This window comes from Agelaius phoeniceus, chromosome 30, assembly GCF_051311805.1.
Source record: "Agelaius phoeniceus isolate bAgePho1 chromosome 30, bAgePho1.hap1, whole genome shotgun sequence".
NCBI lineage: Eukaryota > Metazoa > Chordata > Aves > Passeriformes > Icteridae > Agelaius > Agelaius phoeniceus.
The window spans coordinates 5,054,496-5,080,225 of record NC_135294.1 but is presented as its reverse complement, the minus strand read 5'-3'; the positions used below and the strand labels follow the sequence as shown (position 1 = coordinate 5,080,225).

The 25,730-nt window shown below is 58.3% G+C and overlaps 2 protein-coding genes across 10 annotated transcripts in view; both read left to right on the top strand.

Annotated features, from left to right (window-relative positions):
- The window catches only part of ANK1 (ankyrin 1), a 71,805-nt gene extending 50,641 nt beyond the window's left edge, over positions 1-21,164 (top strand). For 2 of the 9 annotated variants that reach the window (XM_077191803.1, XM_054650606.2), the window contains exons 22-44: positions 1,135-1,207; positions 1,598-1,621; positions 2,479-2,578; positions 2,857-3,004; positions 3,188-3,285; positions 3,756-3,980; positions 4,340-4,494; positions 4,971-5,182; positions 5,293-5,497; positions 5,658-5,754; positions 6,520-6,748; positions 7,354-7,479; positions 7,561-7,680; positions 7,876-7,960; positions 8,199-8,273; positions 8,705-8,836; positions 9,634-9,780; positions 11,392-11,944; positions 13,732-13,990; positions 15,722-15,805; positions 16,325-16,492; positions 16,737-16,860; positions 18,990-21,164. In XM_077191803.1, coding sequence (XP_077047918.1) covers positions 1,135-1,207; positions 1,598-1,621; positions 2,479-2,578; positions 2,857-3,004; positions 3,188-3,285; positions 3,756-3,980; positions 4,340-4,494; positions 4,971-5,182; positions 5,293-5,497; positions 5,658-5,754; positions 6,520-6,748; positions 7,354-7,479; positions 7,561-7,680; positions 7,876-7,960; positions 8,199-8,273; positions 8,705-8,836; positions 9,634-9,780; positions 11,392-11,944; positions 13,732-13,990; positions 15,722-15,805; positions 16,325-16,492; positions 16,737-16,835 — 3,414 coding nt within the window. In that variant the 3' untranslated portion in view covers positions 16,836-16,860; positions 18,990-21,164. The other 7 variants (XM_077191804.1, XM_077191805.1, XM_077191806.1 and 4 more) reach the window with 7 other exon arrangements.
- Positions 21,165-21,209: 45 nt separating this feature from the next.
- Positions 21,210-24,982, top strand: NKX6-3 (NK6 homeobox 3). Its single transcript, XM_054650619.2, has 3 exons — positions 21,210-22,849; positions 24,046-24,215; positions 24,284-24,982. The coding sequence occupies exons 1-3, from the start codon at positions 22,468-22,470 to the stop codon at positions 24,512-24,514; spliced, it is 783 nt and encodes a 260-aa protein (XP_054506594.1). The 5' UTR covers positions 21,210-22,467; the 3' UTR covers positions 24,515-24,982.
- The last annotated feature ends 748 nt before the right edge of the window (positions 24,983-25,730 follow it).

The following is a 25,730-nucleotide window of genomic DNA, read 5'->3' as shown; positions in this document are numbered from 1 at the left end:
TGTAACTAAAGAATACATGAAATATTGGTCTCCTCCAGCCAGGTCTCACAAGCTGTTGGAGGTTATTTCACACCCAAGATAGCTCAGCTACCTCAGAAGGTATAGAATCAGCAGGATGGCTTCTGTGGTAGTGTTGGAAACAAAAAGGTTTTAATGAAAGGCAAAATCACAAAACTCTTTACAGAGAAACATCTCAGTGCCAGGACATCTTTGGCTCCAGTAAGGAAGGCCACAGGGTTGCAGTCTTTCTAAGAGATGTAACTAAAGAATACATGAAATATTGGTCTCCTCCAGCCAGGTCTCACAAGCTCTTGGAGGTTATTTCACACCCAAGATAGCTCAGCTACCTCAGAAGGTATAGAATCAGCAGGATGGCTTCTGTGGTACTGTTGGAAACAAAAAGGTTTTATTAAAAGGCAAAATCACAAAACTCTTTACAGAGAAACATCTCAGTGCCAGGACATCTTTGGCTCCAGTAAGGAAGGGCACAGGGTTGCAGTCTTTCTAAGAGATGTAACTAAAGAATACATGAAATATTGGTCTCCTCCAGCCAGGTCTCACAAGCTCTTGGAGGTTATTTCGCACCCAAGATAGCTCAGCTACCTCAGAAGGCATAAAATCAGCAGGATGGCTTCTGTGGCAGTGTTGGAAACAAAAAGGTTTTAATGAAAGGCAAAATAACAAAACTCTTTACAGAGAAAAACCGAGCCAAGCGCAAGAGGTTCTTGCTCCTGGTAAAACACCTCACAAAAGTGATTAGTTTCTTTGTTCTCTCCTTTTTCTAGTAAGTTGCTCAGGCAAGACTTTTTGGCTTCTGTGCAATTAGTTATCCTTAAGTTTGAGGCGAAGGTTCTGTGAGATGTCTTTTCACCTAATTGAGGAGAGGGCTTATTTCCTTCTTAAGGGGACAAAGGATAGTTTTGTCATTCTGTCAACAGGGAGCACATTCCTGTACAAGACTTTCTGGCTCCTGTCCAATTGGGTATCCTTAAGTTTGAGGTGAAGTCCCCCAGGTCCTATGAGGTGTCTTTTCACTTAATTGAGGAGAGAAATTTCTGGGTTCTTTACCTTTTTGAGGGGACAAAGGATAGTTTTGTCACATTCCTATAGGCTGACTCTGCTCTACTCCCACAGTCTGTTGGTGACAAGCACCGCATGAGCTTCCCAGAGACTGTAGACGAGATTCTGGACGTGTCAGAGGATGAAGGTGAGGGGTGGGAGTTGGGTCCCACCATCCCAGAGATCTGCCACACGGCTGGGTCAGTGTCAAGGGGATGGCACTGGTGTTCCTGCTGGAACAGGGACACCCCCAGGCCAGGGAGCTGCTGAGGCCTTGCAGAGAGGATGAGGGAAGCCCACCAGGCTCCTGAGGTGGCACCTCCTGCCTTGGGTGCTTCCCTGCACTATGCAGGAGGGATATATCTGGACATCTCCGTGATCCCATGCCCCAGGGGCTGTGCAGAGAGCCCCTGGGCATGCAGAGCCCGCACTGTGCCTTGCTCAGGCAAGGAGGGTCCCAGCTCCCAGCCCAGCTGTAGCTGGTTTGCTCCTGCACCCTCCCACCAATACCTCACTTTTGCCTCTTCTTACTTTGCAGGCACTGCTCATGTCACAGTAATGGGTATGAAATGTGTCCCCTGCCCCAGCTCAATGGCCCATTTCACCCCATGGCCACTGACCATCCGCACGCCATGTCCATTGCTGAGCCTTGCTGCTGCTCCGGGGCTCTGCAGAGCCAGCCCTGCCATCCTGCCCTGCCAACCCGTGTCCGTGCTGCTTGCTGTGGTGTGACTGCATGAATGGGCATCCTCCCACTCAGGAGGGCCCTGACCCCCCGTCAGACCCAGGCCCTGTCCGTGGCAGGTGGAGGAACCTGGTCCTGTGACAATCCCTGGTGCCCCTCCACAACTGCCCCATGCCATCCTGGCCAGAACAGGGATTATGAACCTGAGAGCTCAAGGGTCTCTGTGCTGCTGTGGCCCCCTCCCCATCTCTGGGGCACTCTGTCTGCTGCAGGAAGTGCAGGACACCCTTCCCACAGGGCACAGGCCAGAGCCAAACCCTCATCAGCTAATTAGCAGGTATTAATGAGGCCAGTGGTCAGCATTGGCAGAGCTCTGTGCCTCCAGTGAGGGGTAGTGTTAGGGCAGCCTCCTGCATCCCAGTGGTGCCTGTATCCCTGTCCCAGGCATCCCCTGCAGTCTCTGCACTGTGTTTGGTGCTGTGAGAAGGAGGTTTCCCAGTGAGCAGCCAGATTCCCAGTGGCTCCCACAGCCCCTGTCCCCCTGTTCTGCCCTGCCAGCAGAGCCATCCTGGCAGGCAGCAAAGCCCTCCCTGTGTCTGGCTGAGACCCAGGGGCCAAGAGTGTGTGCGTGTGTGTGTCCAGCAGTGGGAGCAGGGATGGGCCCTGGCAAGGGCTGGGTGTCTGTGCTCCCTTGTCCATCTGCCTCTGCTTGCTGAGCCAACTCTTGGTTTCAGAGGAAGAGCTGGTTGCAAAGCCCAAGACTCCTGATCTCAGAGAGCAGGAAGGCAAAAGAGAGCTGCTGGAGTTCATGACCACAACGACACTGGAGCAAACGTAAGAGACACTGCCTGGTGGGGAGGGAGCTGGCACAGGGCACAGGACCAGCCTTGTGCTGGGCAAGGGGCACATAAAACTCCAGGCAAGGAACAGATCACTGAGCCCTCACGGGCTGGCACAGCAGGCAAAGCTGCTCAGTGCTGTTCCTGCAGCGGGACATGGGGCTGCTGCTTCATTCACTTTTCTCCAGTGGCCCCAGGACTCTGTGGGGATGGATGGGCAGGGGTTGAGGGACCCTAACACTTCCATGGCTGTCACTAACCCTCTCCTGGCAGGGTGGAGTCTCCAGCTGTCCTGCAGGTCCCCTGCGTCCCACCTGAAACTGTGGTGACCAGAGCTGAGGAGACTGAGCAGGTAGGACCTGTGGAGACAGAAGCTGAGCAAGTCAGCCTGCTGCATGCACCCTCGGTGTCCCCACAGGAGGTGAGCATGAGAAACAGCCTGCCATGGCCTGCCCCAGGCTCCCCCAGCACCACAGAGCTCAAGTGTGTGGTGGGTAATGGGCATTGACCCGCTGGTACAGGACGGTCCAGTGTAAGGGTGGGCAGGCTCAGCACCCCAAGACAGGACCCTTTGCCCACAAGGTCTCTTCCCTGCCTTTCACAGCCCTCCAAAGAGTTCGATGAGGACTCTCTGATCCCCAGCAGCCCAGCCACGGAGACCTCAGATAACATCAGCCCAGTGGCCAGCCCCGTGCACACAGGGTGAGTGCCCAGCCTGTGCAGCACCTGCATGTGATGGTGTTCACAGGGGTTCTTGGACTGGGGAAGGGACGAGGATCTGACTCCATGTTTCAGAAGGCTTGATTTATTATTTTATGATATATATTGCATTAAAACTATACTAAAATAATAGAAGAAAAGGTTTCATCAGAAAGCTGGCTAAGAATAGAATAGCAAAGAATGATAACAAAGGCAGCTGTCTTGGACTCTCTGTCTGAGCCAGCTGGGCTGTGATTGGCCATTAATTAGAAACATCCAACATGGGCCAATCCCAGATGCACCTGTTGCATTCCACAGCAGCAGATAACCATTGTTCACATTTTGTTCCTGAGGCCTCTCAGCTTCTCAGGAGGAAAAATCCTAAAGAAAGGATTTTTTCATAAAAGATGCCTGCGACACACGCATGCTCTGGCCGCAAGATGCCCACACTCCCGTGATTCTGTCCCCTCCAGGTTCCTGGTGAGCTTCATGGTGGATGCTCGTGGGGGCTCCATGCGGGGCAGCCGGCACCACGGGCTGCGCGTGGTCATCCCGCCCCGCGCCTGCGCTGCGCCCACCCGCATCACCTGCCGCCTGGTGAAGCCCCAGAAGCTGCCTGCACCCCCTCCCCTGGCTGAGGAGGAGGGTCTGGGCAGTCGGATCATTGCTCTGGGGCCTGCTGGTGCCCAGTTCCTCAGGTGAGCACAGCTGGGAAGAGAAGGGCAGACCGGGCTGCCCACACCAGGACTGGGAACAGATCTGGGTTCTTCTGGAGGGCTTTACCGTACAGAGCAAGATTTCTGCCTCTATCTGCTTCTTGAGGTTGGCAGGGGAGAGATCCCAGCTCTTGTGGGGTGCAGCATGTTTCTGGCATGGGTCATTCAAGAGTTACTGAATGGTGTCACAAAAGCCCTGAGCAGCCCTGTCCACCCAGGTGCAGAGCTCTCTTTTATAGAGAGAGGGAGGTCAGCAATCCTTCTTCCCCAGGGCCACCTTGCTGCCTGCGTGTCCCTGTGGCAGCTTGTGGGTGCCAGTGGCCTCCCTGTGCTCTCTGCAGCCCTGTCATCGTGGAGATCCCACACTTTGCCTCCTATGGGCGTGGAGACCGTGAGCTGGTGGTGCTGCGCAGCGAGAACGGCTCCGTGTGGAAGGAGCACCGCAACCGCTACGAGGAGAGCTACATGGACCAGCTGCTCAACGGCATGGACGAGGGTGAGGGGGCCAGCAGGGCAGGGGCTGCTCACCTGGCAGCTCCCTGCAGGCTGCAGGTGGCCTGGGAGGTGGAGTGGGGCTGGGTGGTGGGGTCAGTGAGGCGTGGTGGGGCATTGAGTGACATCCACGGGCTTGGTCTATGAGCACCAAGTGACATCCACGGGCTTGGTGTGCCAGCACTGACAGCCACAGGCTTGGTGTATGAGCACTGAGTGACACCCACAGGCTTGGTGCATGAGCAGTGACAGCCACAGGCTTGGTGTATGAGCAGTGACAGCCACAGGCTTGGTATATGAGCAGTGACAGCCACGGGCTCAGTGTATGAGCAGTGACAGCCACAGGCTCAGTGTATGAGCACTGACAGCCACAGCCTTGGTGTATGAGCACTGAGTGACAGCCACGGGCTCAGTGTATGAGCAGTGGTAGCCACAGGCTCAGTGTCTGAGCACTGTTTGATGGCTGTGCTGCCCCTGCAGAGCTGGAGAGCCAGGAGGAGCTGGACAAGAAGAGGGTCTGCCGCATCATCACCACAGACTTCCCTCTCTACTTTGTGGTCATGTCCCGGATCTGCCAGGACTGCGACATGATCGGCCCTGAGGGAGGGTGTTTGAAAAGCACACTGGTGCCCATGGTACAGGCCACCTTCCCAGACGCTGCTGTCACCAAGAGAGTGAGGCTGGCCCTGCAGGTGAGCCTCAGAGAGCCTGGCCTGGGGCTCAGACGCGCTTCTGCAAGCCCGGGCTGTGCCCCAGCCTGGGGAAAAACCATCCCTGATGCCCATCCTTGTGCTCCCCACAGGCACAGCCCGTGCCCGATGAGTTGGTGACCAAGCTGCTGGGGAACCAAGCGACCTTCAGCCCCATTGTCACCGTGGAGCCACGACGGAGGAAGTTCCACCGCCCCATTGGCCTCCGGATCCCGCTGCCACCGTCCTGGAAGGACAATCCCCGAGACAGCGGTGAGGGTGACACCACCAGCCTTCGTCTGCTCTGCAGTGTGATTGGTGAGGCTGCAAGAGTGCTCTCCATGGGGAAGGGCTGGGCTGCCTCGGGGGGTGCAGCTCCAGGGAGCTCATTTCCCCTGTGGAGAAAGCAAATGCCCAGGGGATGCAGACCCCAGGCTTATGGAAAGACAGCATGTTCACCCCTTGCTTTCTGCTGCAGGAGGGACAGCCCAAGCCCAGTGGGAAGACATAACTGGCACCACAAAGCTCGTCTACGAAAATGAGTGTGCTAATTTTACCACCAATGTGTCTGCCAGGTGAGTCCTGGGCAAAAGAGTGCCCACCTGAGGATATCTGGTGCTCCTTGGGCCTTGCTACAGCCTTTGCCAGGAGAAGCCCCTTACCCCTGGTGCTGTGCTGCCCTATTCCTACATGCAGGGTGGTTTCCTCTAACTTTGAGACCCCCCATGCTGCCTGAGCAAACTTCAGGAAACAGACAGCTGGGAGTGCAGGAGGAAGGGGATCATTATTTGTACTTGGCTGGGTCCCCATCCAAGATGGGGCTACACCTGCGTCCAGAAATCTTGGGGCTTCCTTTGCAGTCCAGTTGGCTGTTGAGTGTGGTGTTTTCGGGGTCCCCTGGATGGAGGAGGAATGATAAATCTGACTCCATGTTTTTAGAAGGCTAATTTATTATGATATAATATGATATGATATGATATATGATATAATGCTATACTAAAACTATACTAAAGAATAGAGAAAGGATACAGACAGAAGGCTGCAAAGATTGATAATGAAATCTCGTGACTCCTTCCAGAGTTCCGACATAGCTTGGCCGTGATTGGTCATTGAGTCAAAACAATTCACATGTTGGATAAACAATGCCCAAACGACATTCCAAAGCTGCATAACACCGGAGAAGCAAATTAGATCATTATCGTTTTCCTTTTCTCTGAGGTTTCTCAGGAGAAAAAATCCTGGGCAAAGAGGATTTTTCAGAAAATATGATGGTGACAGTTGAGGGCTGTTGGGGGGCAGCTGCCACTGCCCAGCAGCCCCCTGACCCAAATCTCCTGCAGGTTCTGGCTGGCCGACTGCCCACGCACAGCTGAGGCCGTGCACTTTGCCACCATGCTGTACAAGGAGCTGACAGCCGTGCCCTACATGGCCAAATTCGTGGTGTTTGCCAAGATGAACGACGCGCGGGAAGGCCGGCTGCGCTGCTACTGCATGACTGATGACAAGGTTGACAAGACTTTGGAGCAGCATGAGAACTTCACTGAGGTGGCCCGCAGCAGGGACATTGAGGTTGGTCCCCAGCAGCATGTGCGGAGGGGAGAGGGATAACAAAGGGAGGGGAGAGGGATAACAAAGTGAGGGGAGAGGGATAACAAAGTGAGGGGAGACTTGTGATGGTGTTCACAGGGGGGTCCCAGGATGAGGGAAGAGACGGGAATGTTGACTCCGTGTTTCAGAAGGCTTGATTTATTATTTTATGATATATATTGTATTAAAACTATACTAAAAGAATAGAAGAAAAGGTTTCATCAGAAGGCTGGCTAGGAATAGAAAAGGAATGAGTGATAACAAAGGCTTGTGGCTCAGACAGAGAGTCCGAGCCAGCTGGACTGTGATTGGCCATTCATTAGAAACAACCACATGAGCCCAATCCCAGATGCACCTGTTGCATTCCACAGCAGCAGATAACCATTGGTTACATTTTGTTCCTGAGGCCTCTCAGCTTCTCAGGAGGAAAAATCCTAAGGAAAGGATTTTTCATAAAAGATGTCTGCGACAGAGACTGATACCAGTGGAAGGGGCTGGCCCTTGGAGAGTCAGGGTTGCCTGCCCTGTCCAGCAGCAGGAGAAGCAGCTCTGCACAGGGTCTGAGCGTATTTTCTGCTCCTGGCCAGGTGGTAGAGGGAATGCCTTTGCACGTGGAACTCTCAGGGAACCTGGTGCCTGTCAAGAAGGCTGCTCAGCCCCGCACCTTCCTCTTCCAGTCCTTCCGGGAGAATCGTCTTGTCATTCCCATCAAGGTAAGGCCAGGGTACAAGGCTGAGCAAGCAGTTAGGGCCCTTGGCTGGTGCCAAGGAATCTAACTGGGCTCTGGCTCTCAGGTCAGGGACAGCAGCAGGGAAGCCAGTGGCTCCCTGTCCTTCTTGCGCAAGGCCATGAAATACGAGGACCTCCAGCACGTGCTCTGCCACCTGAACATCAGCATCCCACCCTGCAGCAAGGTCAGTGTAGGGCCTTTGGCACTCTGGTAGGGCCCATCCCTCCCCCAAGTGCAGGGGACAGCCCTTGCTGTCCTCACCTGCTCCACGTGGCCATGCCATGCCACTCAGGAGGTGAAGGAGAAGCAGCGGTGTCAGGGCAGAGCTGCTGCCCTCTCTTCAAGCTGTTGACCCCTTGGTTTGTCACCACTCTCACAGGGAAGTGGCAGTGATGAGCGGAGGAGGACACTGACCCCATTGTCTCTGCGGGAGCGATACAGCATCCTAAGTGAGACCAGTTTTGGTATGCAGCCTGCTGGGAGCATCCCAGCCCACTCACCACCTGCACCTGGGGTGCCCAAACCAGTGCAGAGCTGGGATGGTCCTGTCATAGTCGCACTCAGAGCAACTTCCCTTTCCCTGGAGGTTCCCTTGGTGCTGCCTGCAGGGTCTGTGTGACGCCAGGGCCAGCACCCCCTTCCCCTCACTGCTCTGGGGCAGGGCCCTGTGCAGCTGAGCTGTGACTCCTTCTCCTCCTGCAGGCTCCCTGAGCAGCACAGACAAGGCAGACCAGAAGATGGTTGACATAGCAGAGCAGCTGGGCCTCAGCTGGGCAGGTGAGTGCACACCTGAGGGCTCTGAGGATGCACAGCACTCCTGGCAAAGCTGGCACTTAGGGAGGCTGGAAGTGGCTGCTTTGCAGTGCAGCCCTGCTGCGAGCATTCCAGGGCACTAAAGTGAACCTTCCCATGGCTGTGCACATATTCACGTGCATGGCTGCCAGGCTAGGGCTTTGTTAGGAGTTGTACACCTTGCTGCTGTTCATTGCAGCAGAGCCCACACTTGAGACCTTCCTGTGCTAGTCACAGCCAGCCTGAGCTGGGGGGCTTCAACCCCTGCCCCATCCCAGCTCCTGCATGTCCTGCTGTGTTCAGCTGTATGGAACAGAGGGTCCCTGCACTGGTCCTTCACTGGCTGAGCCCTTCACAGCACGGCCAGCCTGGTGGTGGGCACTGAAGGTGTGGTACTGACCCGGTGCTTTCCCCAGAGCTGGCGCGTGAGCTGCAGTTTGGCGTGGATGACATCAACAGGATACGTGTGGAGAACCCCAACTCCCTCCTGGAGCAGAGCATCGCCTTACTCAACCTCTGGGCCAGCCGTGAGGGCAAGAATGTCAAGAGTGAGTAGCTGTGGTTCCCCTTCACAGGCACAGAGGTGCCTGTGCATCTTCAAGCACCACTGGCTGCCTTTGCAGTGGTGGTCCATGCATATCTGCCTTCCCACACCTGGAGGGTGCCTGGGACATGGCTGTGCCTCCCTGTGAAAAACGCCAATCACTTGGTTTTGGAATTTTAATAGTTTAATAGTAATAAAATGGTTATAAAAATAGTAATATAATTAGAGTAGTAATAATTTGGACAATTTGAATTAGGACAATATGAGACAACAAATACAAAGAGTTACAGACAGTCTGGGTACCTTTTTCTGGGCAGCAGGAGCCCGAAAAAGGACCCACGTTAACAGAGGATTAACCCTTAAAAGCAATAGCCTGTTGCATATTCATACACCTCATACATGATGTATAAATTCCATTCAAACACAGGGTTCTGTCTGGGCAGTGTCAGCTTCTTCCTTCTAATCCTAACAGCGCCCTTCGAGGCAGGAAGAAGTTCATTTGTTCTGATAAGAGGGCAATAAATTCTCTTTCTCTGAAAGATTCAGGTGTCCTGTGGCTGCTATCTCACTGAGAGTCCTTTCTTTAAAAAAAGTACCCTACATAGCATAGTTTCTATTTTAACAATTTTTACCACCTAAAACTATATTTAACACAGTACTTAAGAGAATTAATACAGCCTTACTTTCTATCACAACACATATAATATTCATTTGAATATTTGCCAGAAGCCAATCATAAACTACGAGCATTTTTCACACTCCCCAAGTGCCTGGTTTGCTGACACCACCTTCCCCCTGCAGTTGAGAACCTGTACACGGCGCTGAGGAACATCGACCGCAGCGAGATCGTCAACATGCTGGAGGGCTCGGGCCGGCAGAGCCGCAGCCTCAAGGGGAGCTGGCGCTTCTCAGACAGAGACTACTCCCTCTCACCGTCCCAGATGAATGGTGAGCCCCACCGTCCGGCAGGGAACGCAGCAGGGCCCTGGGGGCACATTCTGTGCGGACATTGGGGCTGGGGTCTTGCCTGAGCAGGTTGCACCCACTGAGAAGGGAGTGGGCACTTGTTGCTGGCAGATGTGGCCTCTTCACTGGGGCTTGTGCTGCAGGAAGCTTGGCTCTGCCATAGTGCTTTCTCAGAGACGCCCCAGGTGGGGCTGACATGTGTTCCTCATCCCAGTGTGAGAGGTGAGAGGCGTCTCTGGCTCTGCCAGTGGAGCTCACTGAGTCCCGGCTGTGCAGCCGGTGGTGGGTGCCAGGCAGAGGGGACCTGGATGTGGGGACACAGCCAGAGTCAGCTGTGGCACACGCTGCTGGGGAGCCAGCACAGCAGGCAGGGGCAGGGCTTTGTGCTGCTGCAGCCCTGCACTGTGGCTGTGGCCCTGCAGCGCTGGCTCATCGCTCTCTCCCTCTCTGTCTCTCCCCTTGTTCTGTTTTCTCAAACATGCCACCTAGTGCTGCCAGGTGCGGGCACTCCTGTGGGTCACTTCTTTTCATCTTTCTCCTCTGAGCTCATCCTGGCCTCTCCTTCTCTCATCTCCCACTGCCTGTCTCCACTGTCTCCACCTCAGCTAAGCCCTCTGGGAGCCGCATCCTGCTCCAGCGACTGCATGTCACCAGGGACTGCCCCTCTGAGAGCTGGCATGCTTGCAGGCAGCCATCCCAAGCCTTCTTGTGCACAATCCCAAGCTCCTTCCCTTGCTGGCACTGCACTGCATGCCCCTGGCCAGGCATCCTGATGCCCATGGGTGAGGTGCCCTTCCTGTGCCAAGCTGTACCCTGTGCCTTGGCTGTGGCTGGCATTCCCTGGCTGCCAGGGCAGCAGAACGGGTTCACTGCTGAAATCCAGGGGTGAAAGAATGGCTCAAAGCTGGAAAAGGCTGAGCAGAGCCACCTGCATGGGTGGGAGTGCCTGGCTTGGTTGTGGCTCATATGGACGTGCCTGAGCTGTGCACATGGCCCTGGGCATGAGACATGACAATGGTTTGTAGCCCTGGAGACACCAGCGGGGTTGTGAGGCCCTGGCTGCCTTCTGCAGGGCCTTGGGGTTGCATGGCATGCTCTGGGGCCATCCTTCTGTGCTCATGGTACTTCCAACCCGCTCCTCTGTGCTGTGGAGAGTGTTTGGCTTTGAGAGTTGGTGCCTGCCAGACTTGGCTACTTGAACTCCAGGCTAATGGCCAGCTGATGCTGGATGGGGGCTGTGGGCAGGGGCCAGGGGGGCTGATGGAGCAGGGTAGCAAAGAGGGCACTGTGTCCTGCAGTGTGGATGGAGAATCGTGTGAACACCAGGCCAGTCCTCCTCACAGGGCGGAGGCAGCCCCAGGACCTGCCCAAAGCAGCCCCAGGATCTGAAGGGAGGCATGGCAGCATTCGCAGGGACCTTGTGAAATCCGCTGTGAGCACAGCCCTGCTCAGCCTGGCCACAGGGGCTGGGGCATGCCCGTTGCTGTCCTTGGGGCTGCCATTCCTCCCAGAAGCTGTTTCCCTTTTGCCCCACCGTGCTTGTGCGTGCGTCAGGGTGGCTGCTGGACATGATGCCTCTGTCTGCCCATTTAGGTTACGCTTCACTGCAGGACGAGCTGCTGTCCCCTGCCTCCCTGCATTACACACTGCCATCCCCGCTGCGTGCCGACCAGTACTGGAATGAGGTGGCCATCATGGATGCTATCCCCATGGCTGCCACTGAGCAGGATGCCCTGATGGAGATGTCCGACATGCAGGTGTGGTCCTCGGGGCTCACCCCCTCGCTGGTGACTGCTGAGGACTCCTCTCTGGAGTGCAGCAAGGCTGAGGACTCGGATGCCACGAGCGAAGGCCGCTTCCCAGGGCAGCTCCTAGCAGATGCTCATGGCCCAGACCACATGGGCTCTATGGACCTGGTTGAGGATGACACAGTGGACTCAGATGCCATGAATGGGCTGATTGACCTTCTAGAGCAGGAGGAGGGGCAGAGGCCAGAGGGGAAGATGCCATCTGGTGATCATCAACCAGGGACTGGGGAGCAGGACCCGGAGAGTGAAGTCTCTTTTGTTTCAGTTCAGGAGAAGGTGCAAACCAGGATCTTGACATCACCTACCTTTAGCCATGATGTGGAGAAGAGTGCAGACAGGTACTGCAGCCTGGGTGAGCGTGGCAGGGGAGCACAAGTGCTTTGCCAGCTACTGCCCTGTGCTGGGCCAGCTGCAATGATCTCCCTGCTTTGCTTGCTTCCCTGCTGCTCTCCAGCTCTGCAGCCCAGGCATCTGCAGTACACAGAACCATGGCTGGGCCTCACTCCTCTCTGCCAGTGCTCTGGAGGGCTCCTGGAAGAGACCCCCAGTCAGCCAGGCCCTGCATGGAGGTTGTACTTAGGAGAGCCAACCCTAACCTGGGCTGCCTCCTCCCACATGGTCACTACAGGACACAACACGAGCACACACACTGCTGCTCTCAAGGTGAAGAAAAAGGGAAGTTTGCTTTCTGACTCCAACATTTATAACTTTCCAAGAGTGACAGTGGATTGGAGGGTGACAGTGCCACCTCTCCAATGACACTGGGCAAACCAACAGCCCATCAAATTTCTCCTCCTCCGTAAAAGAATGCAAAACAATGAGTTGTTTACAGAAAGCGTGTGAGAAAGTTCATTACAAGAATGTAAACATCAGAAGGCTTAGAAAATCTTAAAAAATCAGGGTGACATCACATTTCCAGTGGCACTGGACTCATGAAATCCTTGGCAGCACCCAGAAATGCTCCACAACATTAGACCACATTAGAATTAGAGCTAGACCACACTAGACCATGAGAGCACAGCATGCTCTTGCCTCAGACCCTGGCCAAGCTGTGAGGCTGCGGGAGGGGCAGGGAGCATGGCATGGAGGTGGCCTGTGCCTTTCTGCATCTGTGCATCTTGTGCTGCTTCTGCTGGGCTCCCAGCAGCGCCAGTGGGGTGCAGGTGTGGTGCAGGTGTGCCTGTGGGGTACAGGTGGTGTCTGTGGGCTGCAGGTGTGCCCATGGGGTGCATGTGTGGTGCAGGTGTGCCCATGGGGTGCAGGTGTGGTGCAGGTGTGATGCAGGTGTGCCCATGGGGTGCATGTGTGGTGCAGGTGTGCCCATGGGGTGCAGGTGTGCCCGTGTGGTGCAGGTGTGGTGCAGGTGTGATGCAGGTGTGCCCATGGGGTGCAGGTGTGCCCATGGGGTGCAGGTGTGTGCCTCTGTGGTGCAGGTGTGGTGCAGGTGTGCCTGTGGGGTGCAGGTGTGCCCGTGGGGTGCCCAGCAGTGCCTGTGGGGTGCAGGTGTGATGCAGGTGTGGTGCAGGTGTGGTTCAGGTGTGGTGCAGGTGTGGTGCAGGTGTGCCCATGGGGTGCAGGTGTGGTGCAGGTGGGCCCATGGGGTGCCCAGCAGTGCCTGTGGGGTGCAGGTGTGGTGCAGGTGTGCCCAGGGGGTGCAGGTGTGATGCAGGTGTGGTGCAGGTGTGGTTCAGGTGTGCCCAGGGGGTGCAGGTGTGCCCAGGGGGTGCAGGTGTGATGCAGGTGTGGTGCAGGTGTGGTGCAGGTGTGATGCAGGTGTGGTGCAGGTGTGGTGCAGGTGTGGTGCAGGTGTGGTGCAGGTGTGCCCATGGGGTGCAGGTGTGGTGCAGGTGTGGTTCAGGTGTGGTGCAGGTGTGGTTCAGGTGTGGTTCAGGTGTGATGCAGGTGTGGTTCAGGTGTGGTGCAGGTGTGGTTCAGGTGTGGTTCAGGTGTGGTTCAGGTGTGGTTCAGGTGTGGTGCAGGTGTGGTTCAGGTGTGGTTCAGGTGTGGTTCAGGTGTGCCTGCCGGAGCTCGGCTGCTGCTCAGGGTGCAGCACTCCGTGCAAAGCTGACTGCCCCTCTCTCTCTCTGTCTCTCTCTCCCTATCCCTGTCCCTCTCTGGTGCCCAGGCTGAGGGACTGGAATGCAGAAGGCTCCTTTATCTCCTGCCTACAGGACCTGACAGCGGGCTCCTGGCAGGAGGGAGTCACCCGAAGGCTGCTCCCAACGCACACCACAGCCTCTGGGGCACAGGGCCAGCAGCAAGAGCAGGTCCTGGTGGCAGCCACGGAGCTGATGAGGGTCAGCTCTGCAGAGGACAGCGACTGGCAGCCCCAGCACCCCACAGGCGGCTGGCAGGAGGAGCCCCACAGCCGCTTCTTTGGGCAGGTGAGAGCAGGAGCAGGGGAGTCAGCCCTGCAGGAAGGTGTGACCCTATGGACAGCCTTTCCTGGAGCCTGCTGCAGGGCCTGTCAGGCAGACCAGGTGACAGCAGACCTCCTCAACTCCCCTGGCATACTTCCTGCCCTTTGGGGTGCCTCTCAGCCCAGAATAGCCTGCTGTGCTTGATACCTGAGCTCTTGCTCTCCATTTATAACCCAGTCACCCTCCCAGAGTTGTTCCTATTGAGTATCTGCCCTGGCTGGCAGCCCAACAGCCTGCTGGAGCCAGAAATAGAGTTGGCCTAGGGGCCAGGCTGGGTGGGGGGCTTGATGCCAGGGTCACACAGAGCCAGCAGGTACAAGGTGAGGGTGAGCACCTTTCCCCAGCCAAGGCACACACGGCCACGCTCGGAGGTGACTGCTCAGCCCTGCATTACCTGAGTCAGGTGTGACTCCAATGACACCCCAAGGCTCTGGGCTTCAATTATCCTGTGAGCCGGGACTGCCCACCATAGTCAGGGGGACAGGCTGTTGGGAAGGGTGACAGAGGGACAGATCACTGCTCACTGCCTGGCCATGGCACAGGCTGTTGGATAAGGTGACAGAGAAGAGGGACAGATCTGTCCTGCTCCCCTTGGCCATGGCACAGGCTGTTGGATAAGGTGACAGAGAAGAGGGACAGATCTGTTTTACTCTCTGCTGTAGTCATGGGGACAGGCTGTTGGGCAGGGTGACAGAGGGACGGACCTGCCCTGCTCTCTGCCTGGCCATGGGCAGGGTGACAGAGAAGAGGGACAGATCTGTCCTGCTCCCCCTGGCCATGGCACAGGCTGTTGGAAAAGCTGACAGAGGGACAGATCTGTCCTGCTCACTGCCTAGACATGGCACAGGCTGTTGGGAAGGGTGACAGAGGGACAGATCTGTCCTGCTCCCCTTGGCCATGGCACAGGCTGTTGGATAAGGTGACAGAGAAGAGGGACAGATCTGTCCTGTTCTCTGCCTGGCCATGGCACAGGCTGTTGGAAAAGCTGATAGAGGGACAGCCCTGCCCTGTACTGCCTGGCCGGGTGACAGAGAACAGGGACAGATCTGTCCTGCGCTGCCTGGCCGGGTGACAGAGAACAGGGACAGCCCTGCCCTGCGCTGCCTGGCCGGGTGACAGAGAACAGGGACAGATCTGTCCTGTGGCTGCCTGGCCGGGGCAGTCCCGGCCACATGACCGCACAGGACGCTCCACCTGCCCGCTCCCTTCTCGCCGCCCACCGCCGGCGGGGCTGCGGCTCCGGCAGCTCCCGGGAGCCGCGGGCAGGCGGCGGCGCGGCATGGCCGGGCTCTGACAGCGCGGCCGGGCACGATGTGGGCTTTCCTAGCCCAGCTGCTGATCGCTCTGGTGCTGCTGGCCTTCTTGCTGGTCAGCTGCCAGAACGTGATGCACATCGTCAGGGGCTCTGTGCGCTTCCTGCTCAAACACGCCCATCGGGAGCTGGACAAGGAGCTCGGGGAGAGCCAGGGGCTGGCGGATGATGAGGAGGCTCTCTCCGCCAGGGTCGTCCGCCGGCGAGTCCTGCTGAAGGTAACGAGAGCGGAGAGAGCAGCCCCGGGCAGATGCAGAGGAAAGCAGGGACGGGGCAGGGCAGGGAGGGATGCGGGGTTCGTGTCAGGTGTGTTGTTCTGCCAGGTGAACCACAACCCTCACCGCCCTCACATGCCCTGATTTCCCCCCGTCCTGTTCCTGCAGGGGAATGAAGCCCTTCATCTGCCTGGGGAGCAGGTGACCGAGGAGCAGTTCACAGACGATCAAGGCAATATCATCACCAAGAAGGTGAGTGAGTGATCGGGGTGTGGGTAAGGGCACGCTGCAGCCTTTCCCTTCTCTCCCTTCCACTCTGCAGCCTTTCCCTTCTCCCTTCCAGCCTTTCCCTTCTCCCCTGCACCCTGCAACCTTTCCCTTCTCCCCTCCAGCCCTGCAGCCTTTCCCTTCTCCCTTCCAGCCCTTCCCTTCTCCCCTGCAACCTTTCCCTTCTCCCCTGCACCCTGCAGCCTTTCCCTTCTTCCCTCCAGCCCTGCAGCCTTTCCCTTCTCCCCTGCTCCCTGCAGCCTTTCCCTTCTCCCCTCAACCCCGCAGCCTTTCCCTTCTCCCCTCCAGCCTTTCCCTTCTCCCCTGCACCCTCCAGCCTTTCCCTTCTCCCCTCCAGCCCTGCAGCCCATGTAGGGCATTGCTGTGCCGCTGTCTTGGGTTACACTCACGGCATTTCTCCAGCTCACAGCCGCGGGCTGGGTGCGCAGGGACTCGCGGTGCCCTGGGGCTGGCTGTGACACGCAGCTCTGTGGGTCCCCGCAGATTATCCGGAAGGTGGTGCGCCAGCTGGGCCCTGGTGACATGGGTGACAGGCAGGAGCAGGAGGAGCTGATCCTGGAGGGCTCCCTGCAGGAGCCCCAAGACCTGGAGGCTGAGGATGATCACTTCATGAAATACTCCATCTTGCACCGGGATGGTCTGGGTGCCAAGGTACAGTGTGGCTCATAGCCCTGGGTTTCTGCAGGACTCTCACCCTCTGTCCTTCCTTTGCCCCGCACTCCTCTCCTGTTTCCCCTCTAAGATTTCTAAAGCAAATCGTGCCCACTGCGCCAGTCTTCTTGCTTGGTGTTTTCTGCCTGCCAACTGACTCTACCTTTCCCTTTCCTGTCCTTTTCTCTGTGTCTGTCTGTCCACCCGGGTGATGTCCTGCTCCCCGCCCCTTCGGCTCCCTCAGGAGGAGATGCGAGTGCGCGTCCCGAAACCAGAGGTCTCTGGGGGCAGGATGGGGGCTCAGATAGTGAAACGAGCCAGCCTGAAAAGGGGGAAGCAGTGACCCCTCAAATGGCCTCTTTTTTGAGGTAACCCTGCCTTTGCTCTTCCTTCTGTCCTGGCTGCCTGCACTGAGCTGCTGGTCATGCACATTCTCCTGGGGGAAGTGTGGTGGGGCAGTGCCCAGCTCCTGGGGGCACTGAGGGTTTGCTGTGCTGCAGAAAACGACCGAGGGTGGGCAGCAGTGTGGCCCTGCTGATGCTCCTGGGTGCTGTGGGCACAGGGTGCCCTGGTCTGCAGTGATGCTGCAGCCAGCTGTGTGCACAGCACCCCCCTGCAGCCACAGTGCCAAGGGCTGCTCCTGCAGTGACAGCACCTGGCGTGCTCAGGGGTGTCACTGCAGGAGTGGCTGGGGGTCCCCAGTGACCTGGGCTACAGACAGAGGGATGGTCTTTGTCCAAGTCACTCCAGGGACTGGATTGCATTTGCATGGGGTCTGAGCAGAACTGCCCCCTCCATGCATGAGCACTGACTGTGCAGCCTTGTGGCAGATGAGACCAGCCCTTGGAGCTTGTGCCTCGGAGTGCCCCTTCCCAAGGGGGGCAGCTGAGCCCTGGCAGAGCTGGGGGTGAGATGCAGGGTGGGTTCTGTGGGGCTGTGGCTGCTCCCTGTGCTCACAGCATTGCTGTGGGACGTGCAGCTGCTCCCTGTGCTCACAGCACTGCTGTGGGATGTGCAGCTCCTCCCTGTGCTCACAGCATTGCTGTGGGATGTGCAGCTGCTCCCTGTGCTCACAGCACTGCTGTGGGATGTGCAGCTGCTCCCTGTGCTCACAGCACTGCTGTGGGATGTGCAGCTCTGCCTGTGCTCACAGCACTGCTGTGGGGCTGTGGCTGCTCCCTGTGCTCACAGCACTGCTGTGGGATGTGCAGCTGCTCCCTGTGCTCACAGCACTGCTGTGGGATGTGCAGCTCTGCCTGTGCTCACAGCACTGCTGTGGGGCTGTGGCTGCTCCCTGTGCTCACAGCACTGCTGTGGGATGTGCAGCTGCTCCCTGTGCTCACAGCACTGCTGTGGGATGTGCAGCTCTGCCTGTGCTCACAGCACTGCTGTGGGGCTGTGGCTGCTCCCTGTGCTCACAGCACTGCTGTGGGATGTGCAGCTGCTCCCTGTGTTCACAGCACTGCTGTGGGACGTGCAGCTGCTGCCTCTGCCAGCCATGCAGAGGAGAGCACTGAGTCTGCTGAAGGCAGGATGGGGCAGGCCTTGGCAGGGTGCTGCAGGAGTGGCAAGTGCAGGAACGTGACACCTGTAGGGGCTGACAACAGGGCACCCACCTTTGACCGAGGACATTTCTTCCATTGATCCTCACTGAGCTCAGAATGACCCCTGAAGCCTTGTGCATTCCCTGATGCCCCTGTGGAGTGGGACTAGGCCAGGATGAAGGCAGGGTGCTTGGCACAGCACATTCGAGCCGAGCTGCACCATTTTTCTCTGCATACTCACTGCTGGGCTGGCAGTGTAGCACTGGGGGAAGCTGTTGCATGGTGCTCCCCAGCTGCCCTGCCCTGCATCCTGGCAGGAGTGGGGGCAGTTGGTCCTCTGGCCTCTGTTGTACATGCACGACTGGCTCTGTCCTCCTTCCCCTTCCCTCTCTACTCTCTTAGTGAGCTCTCTGTGGGTGTATGAAAGTCAAGAGCCTTATGCTTGTTCATGCAGGCTCTGTCCCCCCTGCCTGCCCCACTCCCCAGACACTCCCTGGCTCTGCTGGCTCTGGGGCCCTGCTCCTGTCTCTTTGCTTTTGCAGTTTTCCACCGTGTGAAAGTGGCCCTGGGTGTGCAGTGGGGAAGGTTTTCCTCACTGCTGGGAGAGTGGGCTGTACCTGAAGGCTCAGGGCTGGCCTCCTCCATCCCAGGTCCTAGAGCAGCCCTCCCAGCTCCCTCCCAGTGCCACGCTGGTGCAGCTCAGCTGCTGCTTGCTGCTCTGAGCAGACGGGGCAGCACCATCAGTGCCACCCATGTCACTGACCCTGGCTCCAGGCCTGCCACTTAATGGTGCTCTGTCACTGTCTGACAACCCCCCAAAACTTGCCTTGTGGTTGCATGGGTGCATGTGGGACAAGCACAGTGTACAGAAGGGGCTTCTCAGCCCCCACCATTAACCCTGGATGTGCCACCACGGATCCCTGGTAACCCCATTTCTGTGTCTCTCTCTCCAGGATCACACCTCAACACCAAACCACTGAACTTCACCCACGTTCTGACACATACCTGAGGAGAGAGGAGAGGAGAGCAGAGAGTGGAGGGGAGCAGGGCTGGCTGTACATGTTTCTATAGGCTAATGGCATGATTCCTGTATGAGATATACTTACCCTCCTATCCGCATGACTGACTGACTGCAAGACGCATGAGCTACAGTACTTCAAACAGATGAGGGGCCTCCATCCTTGCCCCAGAGACAGCACCACACACCAGGGGCGTGCTCTCAGCTCCCTGGGGAGGCAAGAGCTGGAGCAGAAGAAAAGGAGAGGGAAGGAGATTGCACCTCCGTGTGTAGATGCATCCCCAGGTGTGAGCTCCAGCTGCAGGAGGAAAGCTGGGACAGCATGGCCCAGCTCAGCGTGGAAGGAGAGGTGCTTGGCCCCCCCTGCAAATGCCTGTGCTGCCTCTGCTGGACTTGCTTCTCATCCCTCCCTGTGAGTGTTGGGCTTTGGGGAGGGCAGCAGTGGCCGGAGGGTGCAAGGGGAGGCCGCAGGGAGCACGGCTGCCCTGGGCAGAGGGGCTGGTGCAGGGCTGCCCTTCCTCTCCCCAGCACGTGCAAAGTCTCCCATCAGGGCAGAGCACTGAGCTCGTTGCTTCTGTTGAAAGTGTAAACTGTACAGCAATCAGCCTTGTGTATATGAACCAATAAATACTATGCAAACCCCTAGGGACACTCTAGCAGTATGTACAAAGCACTGACAGCTCTGCTCTCATATACCTCTTCAGGCTGCAGGGTGGGCAAAGCCTTTGGAATACGTGACCAGGAAGGCTGTGGGAGTGAGAGGGCAGCAGCCTGCCCCTGTCCTGTGCCCCTCTGCCTGAGCCTGGCCCCTTCCTGGCCTGAAGAGGGGGGGACTAGAGGTGCAGTCCCAGGCTCCAGCCCCAGTTTGTGCTGGCTCCAGCTGGGTTGAAGCTGTAGAGCTGCGCTGAGGTGCTCGGGGCCCAGGGAGGATGTGCAGAGAGAGAGAGCAGGAGGTGCTTGTGCCACAACGTGGGGTTGTGCCTAGCTCTACTCAGCACAATATCTGCTCAGGAGATGAGCCAGGAGCTAGCAATAGCCAGCAGCTGTGCAATATGCACCCCAGGCAAGGGCTTTGCAGGGACCCTGGCCTCCCTGCAAGGGGGGTGAACAGCCCTGGATACTGACTCTCCCGGGACCAAACCCAGAGCCACGGGAGCTGCTGCTGCCCCGGTGGCTGCATTTTCTCCAGGTGGAATCTGCCTGAGCCCTGGGCGCTGGGGCAGCCTCCAGGCTGCTCTAGCAGCAGGAGAGCTGTGCTGGGCAGAGCTGCCCAGGCAGCTCAGAGCTGGGCAGGACATTGACCCTCTTGTAATACTTGAGCCCAGGAGAGCAGGGAGAAGGTAGTGGCACTTGGTCCCAGGTCCCTGACCCTGTCCTTGACCCAGCTGATGTGGGGACCTGGCCCTTTGTAGCACAGTGATGTGGGGACCCCCTGCTCTTTCTCCTGGAAGTGGCCACGGCCCTGCTTTGCAGAGTCTGAGATTGTTCTCTGTGGCCAGGTGCAGAACAAGCGCCCCTCCAGCTTCAGGCTCCGTGCTGGTGGCCTTGGCAGGGCAGCCCTGCCTTTCAGTGGGTGCAATCTGCTGGGAGAGCCCCTGGCTGCCCTGAAAGCCTCGCTGCAGCGAAGCCACTGACCCAGCTTAGCCTCGGAGAGCAAAGCAGTCCCCTCCCCGCCCCAAAGCTGAGCCATACAGGCACAGACTCTCCATCCATCACCCTTGCTGCGTACAATAACCTCCCTAGACCCACTGCAACAGCTGACTCCGTAGCATCACCCTAGAGTTGTGTGTGGGTCCAGTGCTTTGGCCTTGTGTATGCCGTAGGGAATGTGCTGTGCTGCAACCGTGCCAGGCACCTGCAGTGACATTGCTTTGCGCTCAGATTGCTTGTAGGGCTGGTAGGGGGAGGCTGCACCCGACATTGAGCCTAGAGAATGCTGCAGTCTGCACACTAGAAGCTTTTTAGAAGTTTTAAAGATTACTTTTATTTTCTTTTTTTAATTGTTATGGAAACAAGCCTTTTGGATCTCCCTGTCTTAGGCCCCGATGTATAGATCATTTCCCTGTACACCAGCTATCAGAATATGAATTAATAAATAAATCAACACAAACAGTGTCTCGTCTCTGCTTTTCCAAAGGTGGAGATGATGGAGAGCCCGGGGCCGGGTCCCCTCTTGCCGGGAGGGCGGGGGCGGCCGCGTCTCTGCCGTTCCTGGAGCAGCTGAAGGGAGCAGGAGCCCCCGAGGGGCTGCGCCGGCCTCTCCCGGGGTGGGCGAGCAGGGAAGCGTCCGCGCCGCCCCGGCGGGGGCTGGCCCGGGGGCCGCGGCGCTGCTGAGACCGCACCGGAGAGCACCGGCCCGCCCGGCGCTGTCCAGGGTCCGCGCCGCCCCGCGCTCCGGTCCTGTATGCCACCCATCCCAACCCATCCCAACCCATTCCGTGTCCTGACCCGTCCCATCCCGACCCATTCCCGTGTCCTGTCCCGTCCCGTCCCGTCTGTCCCGACCCGTTCCTTCCCATCCCATCCACCCCGACCCATTCCTGTGTCCTGCCCCGTCCCATCCCACCTATCCCGACCCATTCCCCCTATGCCGACCCATTCCCGTATCATGTCGTGTCCTGTCCCGTCCCATCCCATCCATCCCGACCTATTCCTGTGTCGTGTTGTGCTCCGTGTCCCATGTCCCGTGTTCCATGTCCTGTCCCGTCCCATCCCATCCCGACCCATTCCGACCCATTCCCGTGTTCTGTCCTGTCCCGTCCCATCCCATGGATCCCATCCCATCCCAACCCATTCCCGTGTCCCGTGTCCCATATCCCGTCTCCCATGTCCTATATCCCGTGTCCCGTGTCCCGTGTCCCATATCCCGTGTCCCATATCCCGTGTCCCGTGTCCCATATCCCGTGTCCCATATCCCATGTCCCGTGTCCCATATCCCGTGTCCCATATCCCGTGTCCCGTGTCCCATATCCCATATCCCGTGTCCCGTGTCCCGTGTCCCATGTCCCCTGTCCCCTGTCCCGTGTCCCGTCCCCGCCGCCGCCGCTGTTCAAAGCCCCATTTGTCTGGTCCGCACCAATCAGGCGCTGCCGCCCAGGCTCAGCCAATGGGAGGCGCGGCCGCCGAGTCCTGGCCAATGGGCGCGCCGCCCGCAGCCGCGCGGCCAATGGGAGCGCGTTATTCTAATGGACCCCGTCTTTATCAGAGAAATGTTGGCGCTGCCCGAGCCCAAGTTGAGGGGCCGGGGCCGGAGCCCCCCGAGGTCACCGGGAGCATCCCGGGACCGCCGTGCCAGCCTCACCCCCGGCCAGCGCGGACCCCGGGGCTCTGCACAGCCCCCGGGCCGCCGGTAATGGGCCAGCCGTCGCACCTCCGGGCTTGCGGGCTCTGAGTGCCGCCTCGGTGCTGGAGCCATGGATGCCAACCTGCCGGGCACCTTTCTGCTCAACGGCCCCTCGCTGGGCCCCTTCCCCGAGGCCAAGGCGCCCGTTTGCCAGTATTCAGTGCAGAGCTCCTTCTACAAGCTGGGACCCCCCGGGCTGGGTGCCCAACTGGCTGCTGGCACCCCCCACGGCATCTCCGACATCCTCGGCCGGCCCGCGGCGGCGCCGAACGGCAGCATCCTCCCCGGTTACCCGCACGCGGGCGGATTTAACGGACTGAGCTCGCCGGGCGTCTATTACGGGCCCCAGGTGGGCGCCCTCCCCAAGGCCGGTGGCGAGTACCTGCCGCGGGGCCGGAGCTGCTGGGCGGAGGCGGCCCCGGAGTGGCGGGGGGGCCGGCAGTGCGGCGGCCGTAAGTACGGGGGGCTCGGAGCGGCTGCTGGGGCCGGGTGGGTGCGTGGGGATGGGCGCCGTGAGGCTACAAACGGACCGCAACAGGGCAAGGGCATGGGCCAGGCTGTGTCTGTTCCATTGCCCTGCATGAGGTTGGCCAGCGGGCAGCGGGAAGGAGCCCAGCGCTGGAGATGCTGGACCTCAAATGGTCACAGAACTTTTTGGCTCTAATGATAAATACTGGCCACTTTCACACAGTGGAAAACTGCGAAAGCAAAGAGACAGGAGCGGTGCCCCAGAGCCAGCAGAGCCAGGGAGTGTCTGGGGAGTGGGGCAGGCAGGGGGGGACAGAGCCTGCATGAACAAGCATAAGGCTCTTGACTTTCATACACCCACAGAGAGCTCACTGGGAGAGGGAGGACAGAGCCAGTCGTGCACGTACAACAGAGGCCAGAGGACCAACTGCCCCCACTCCTGCCAGGATTTGTCATTAGAGCCAATTCTTTGCACCCAGGCAGCCACAGCGGGCAAGGACAGGCAGAGTGCTCTGACTCACAAGATCTCCCTGGCTCTCAGGCAGCCTCAATGGGGGTCAGTGCCTGGGTAGTTCATGGCAGAGATAGGCAGGACCAGGAGCCCCAGGCTGGCAGCACTGGTGGAGAGCTGTCAGGAGGAATTGCAGGGCATGTTGCTGCTGTCCCACAGGGTAGGTGGGACAGGTGCATCTGCTGTCCCGTGGGAAGCCTCAGGAGGCTGCGAGCAGCTGTTCAGAACCTGCAGCTCTGGTCCCCTTCCCCCCTTTGCAGGTGATGATTTTGGAGCAGATGGGTTAGGCAGCTACGAGCCAATGACCAGCTCTGGCTGTCATCTGTCCTGCATCCTGCAAGGTGTGGGACATGGGGGCACAGTGTTCCCACTGCTGCATGGCTCTGGAGTCAAGCACTGCTGATAGCAACCCTTACCCTCCCAGCAGAACCACTTAGCACTGTCCTTGACCAGGAGGTGCCTATCCCACCCCAGTGGGACCTCCACAGTGGGCAGCTCAGCCCTCCTGGGACAGGGCTGAAGCCCTGAAGTGGGAATAAAGTTTTAATTTGGAGAGGAGCAGGTGTGGAGGGACTGTTTGGTCACTGAGGGCTGGTGAGTGCAGACAGAGAGCTGTCCAGAGTCGTGGGCTGCCCAGAGCTCACCCTCTTGTCTCTTCCTGTCCCGTAGCCCCTGCTCACTTGGCTGACAGCATCCACAAGAAGAAGCACACGCGCCCAACCTTCACAGGACACCAGATCTTTGCTCTGGAGAAGACGTTTGAGCAGACCAAGTACCTGGCAGGTCCGGAGAGAGCACGGCTGGCCTATTCCCTGGGCATGACCGAGTCCCAGGTGAAGGTGAGTATGGCTTCCTGCGTGGCACGGGGCGTGCAGCGTGCTGGCTGCTAACTGAGCTGGGGCACCAGGTCTGGTTCCAGAACCGACGGACCAAATGGAGGAAGAAGAGTGCCCTGGAGCCCTCCTCATCCTCGCAGCGGGCGGGGGGCTCTGGCGGAGAGCGGGCGGCCTCCGAGACCGAGGACGATGAGTACAACAAACCCCTGGACCCAGACTCGGATGACGAGAAGATCCGGCTGCTGCTGAGGAAGCACCGTGCAGCCTTCTCAATGCTGGGCCTGGGCACTCACAGCGGCTGAGCAGGGGCACAGCCTGCCCCTCTGACCCCCCTGAGCAGCAGAGACCCTGCCTGGCTGCTGGCGTGGGCTGGCTGAAGCTGCACGGGGAGCACGGCTCACAGGGCTGGGAGCAGCACTCTGGTAGTGTCAGGTGCAGCTGTGCCATCCTGCACGGCTTTTATTGATGAAATAAAGGTCCCAGTCAAGTCCCAGCACTTGTTTCGTGGGCATGTGGTCCAGGGTGGCCTTGTGAGGCTGGGCTAGAGAAGGATTGGGGATAGGATGGATGGGGCAGGGTCTGCATGCCAGGCAGGGTGGTGCTGCATGTGGGACAGGAAATGCCCAGAGAAGCAGGGGAGCCCTGGAGATTTTCCCAGGGTTTTCTCTGGTTTGGGTGTGTACCAGCAGCAAGAGCTGCTGGTTCAAAAGTCACTCACTGGGGCCTCTTATTGGAAGCTCTTAGCAGCAAATAAATATCATTTATCTTAACAGTGTGAGTGAGAGCCCATTCACCTGTCGGGGCTGCAGGATTGATGTGGCATCAATAGCCCCAGTGTGTTTGCCTGCCAACCTGTTGGGTCCCCCCCTGCTCTGTGCTGCACAGGGGGCTGCACACACAGATATTTGTGTGCACCTGGCTCTGCACACCCCCTGTTCTGGCTCACCAGTGGCATGCCAGCTGTGGGTGCCAGCTGCCCCTACCTGCTCAGGACACCAAAGGAGCTCCAGCTGGCACAGACACAGCGCTGAAGGCTGGGCAAGCTTGGCAGTTGTTCAGCCAAGAGCCAGCTAAGTGCCAGCCAGGTGTGAGCAAACACGTGGGCTGTGTCTTGGAAGGAAATCGATAGCAGATAAGGTGCTGCCGGCCCACCAGGCACTGATAGCAGCATGGCAGAGGCACAGGAAGGGGCTGGAGTGGGGCTGGGGAAGGGCTGCCCCTCCCTGAGGCTGCAGGCAGCACCTGCAATGTGGCTGAGTCCACACTTGGGCCACTGGGACCTTTCAGTGGCCCGGGCACCAGCCTTGTGTGGGGCTGCAGATCATTGCTGTGCAGCCTGCCAAGGCCCACGCTTGGCTTAAAGCCCTCCTGAATCTCTCACTGGGCTCTGGGCACTTTGCAAGGAGACCTGAGTGCTTGGTGCCACTTTTCCAGAGCTTAGGGGACTGCTGTCCCTGCACAGGTCCCTGTCCAGCCCCTGCAGGGAGCATGGGGTTTGTAGTGCTCCCCTCTCAGCCA

Coding starts and splice junctions, on each gene's coding strand:
- NKX6-3 (XM_054650619.2), top strand. CDS start 22,468: ATGGATGCCAACCTGCCGGGCACCTTTCTGCTCAACGGCCCCTCGCTG. Junction 22,850..24,045: donor GGGCCGGCAGTGCGGCGGCC/GTAAGTACGGGG, acceptor CCTGTCCCGTAG/CCCCTGCTCACTTGGCTGAC. Junction 24,216..24,283: donor TGACCGAGTCCCAGGTGAAG/GTGAGTATGGCT, acceptor CTGGGGCACCAG/GTCTGGTTCCAGAACCGACG.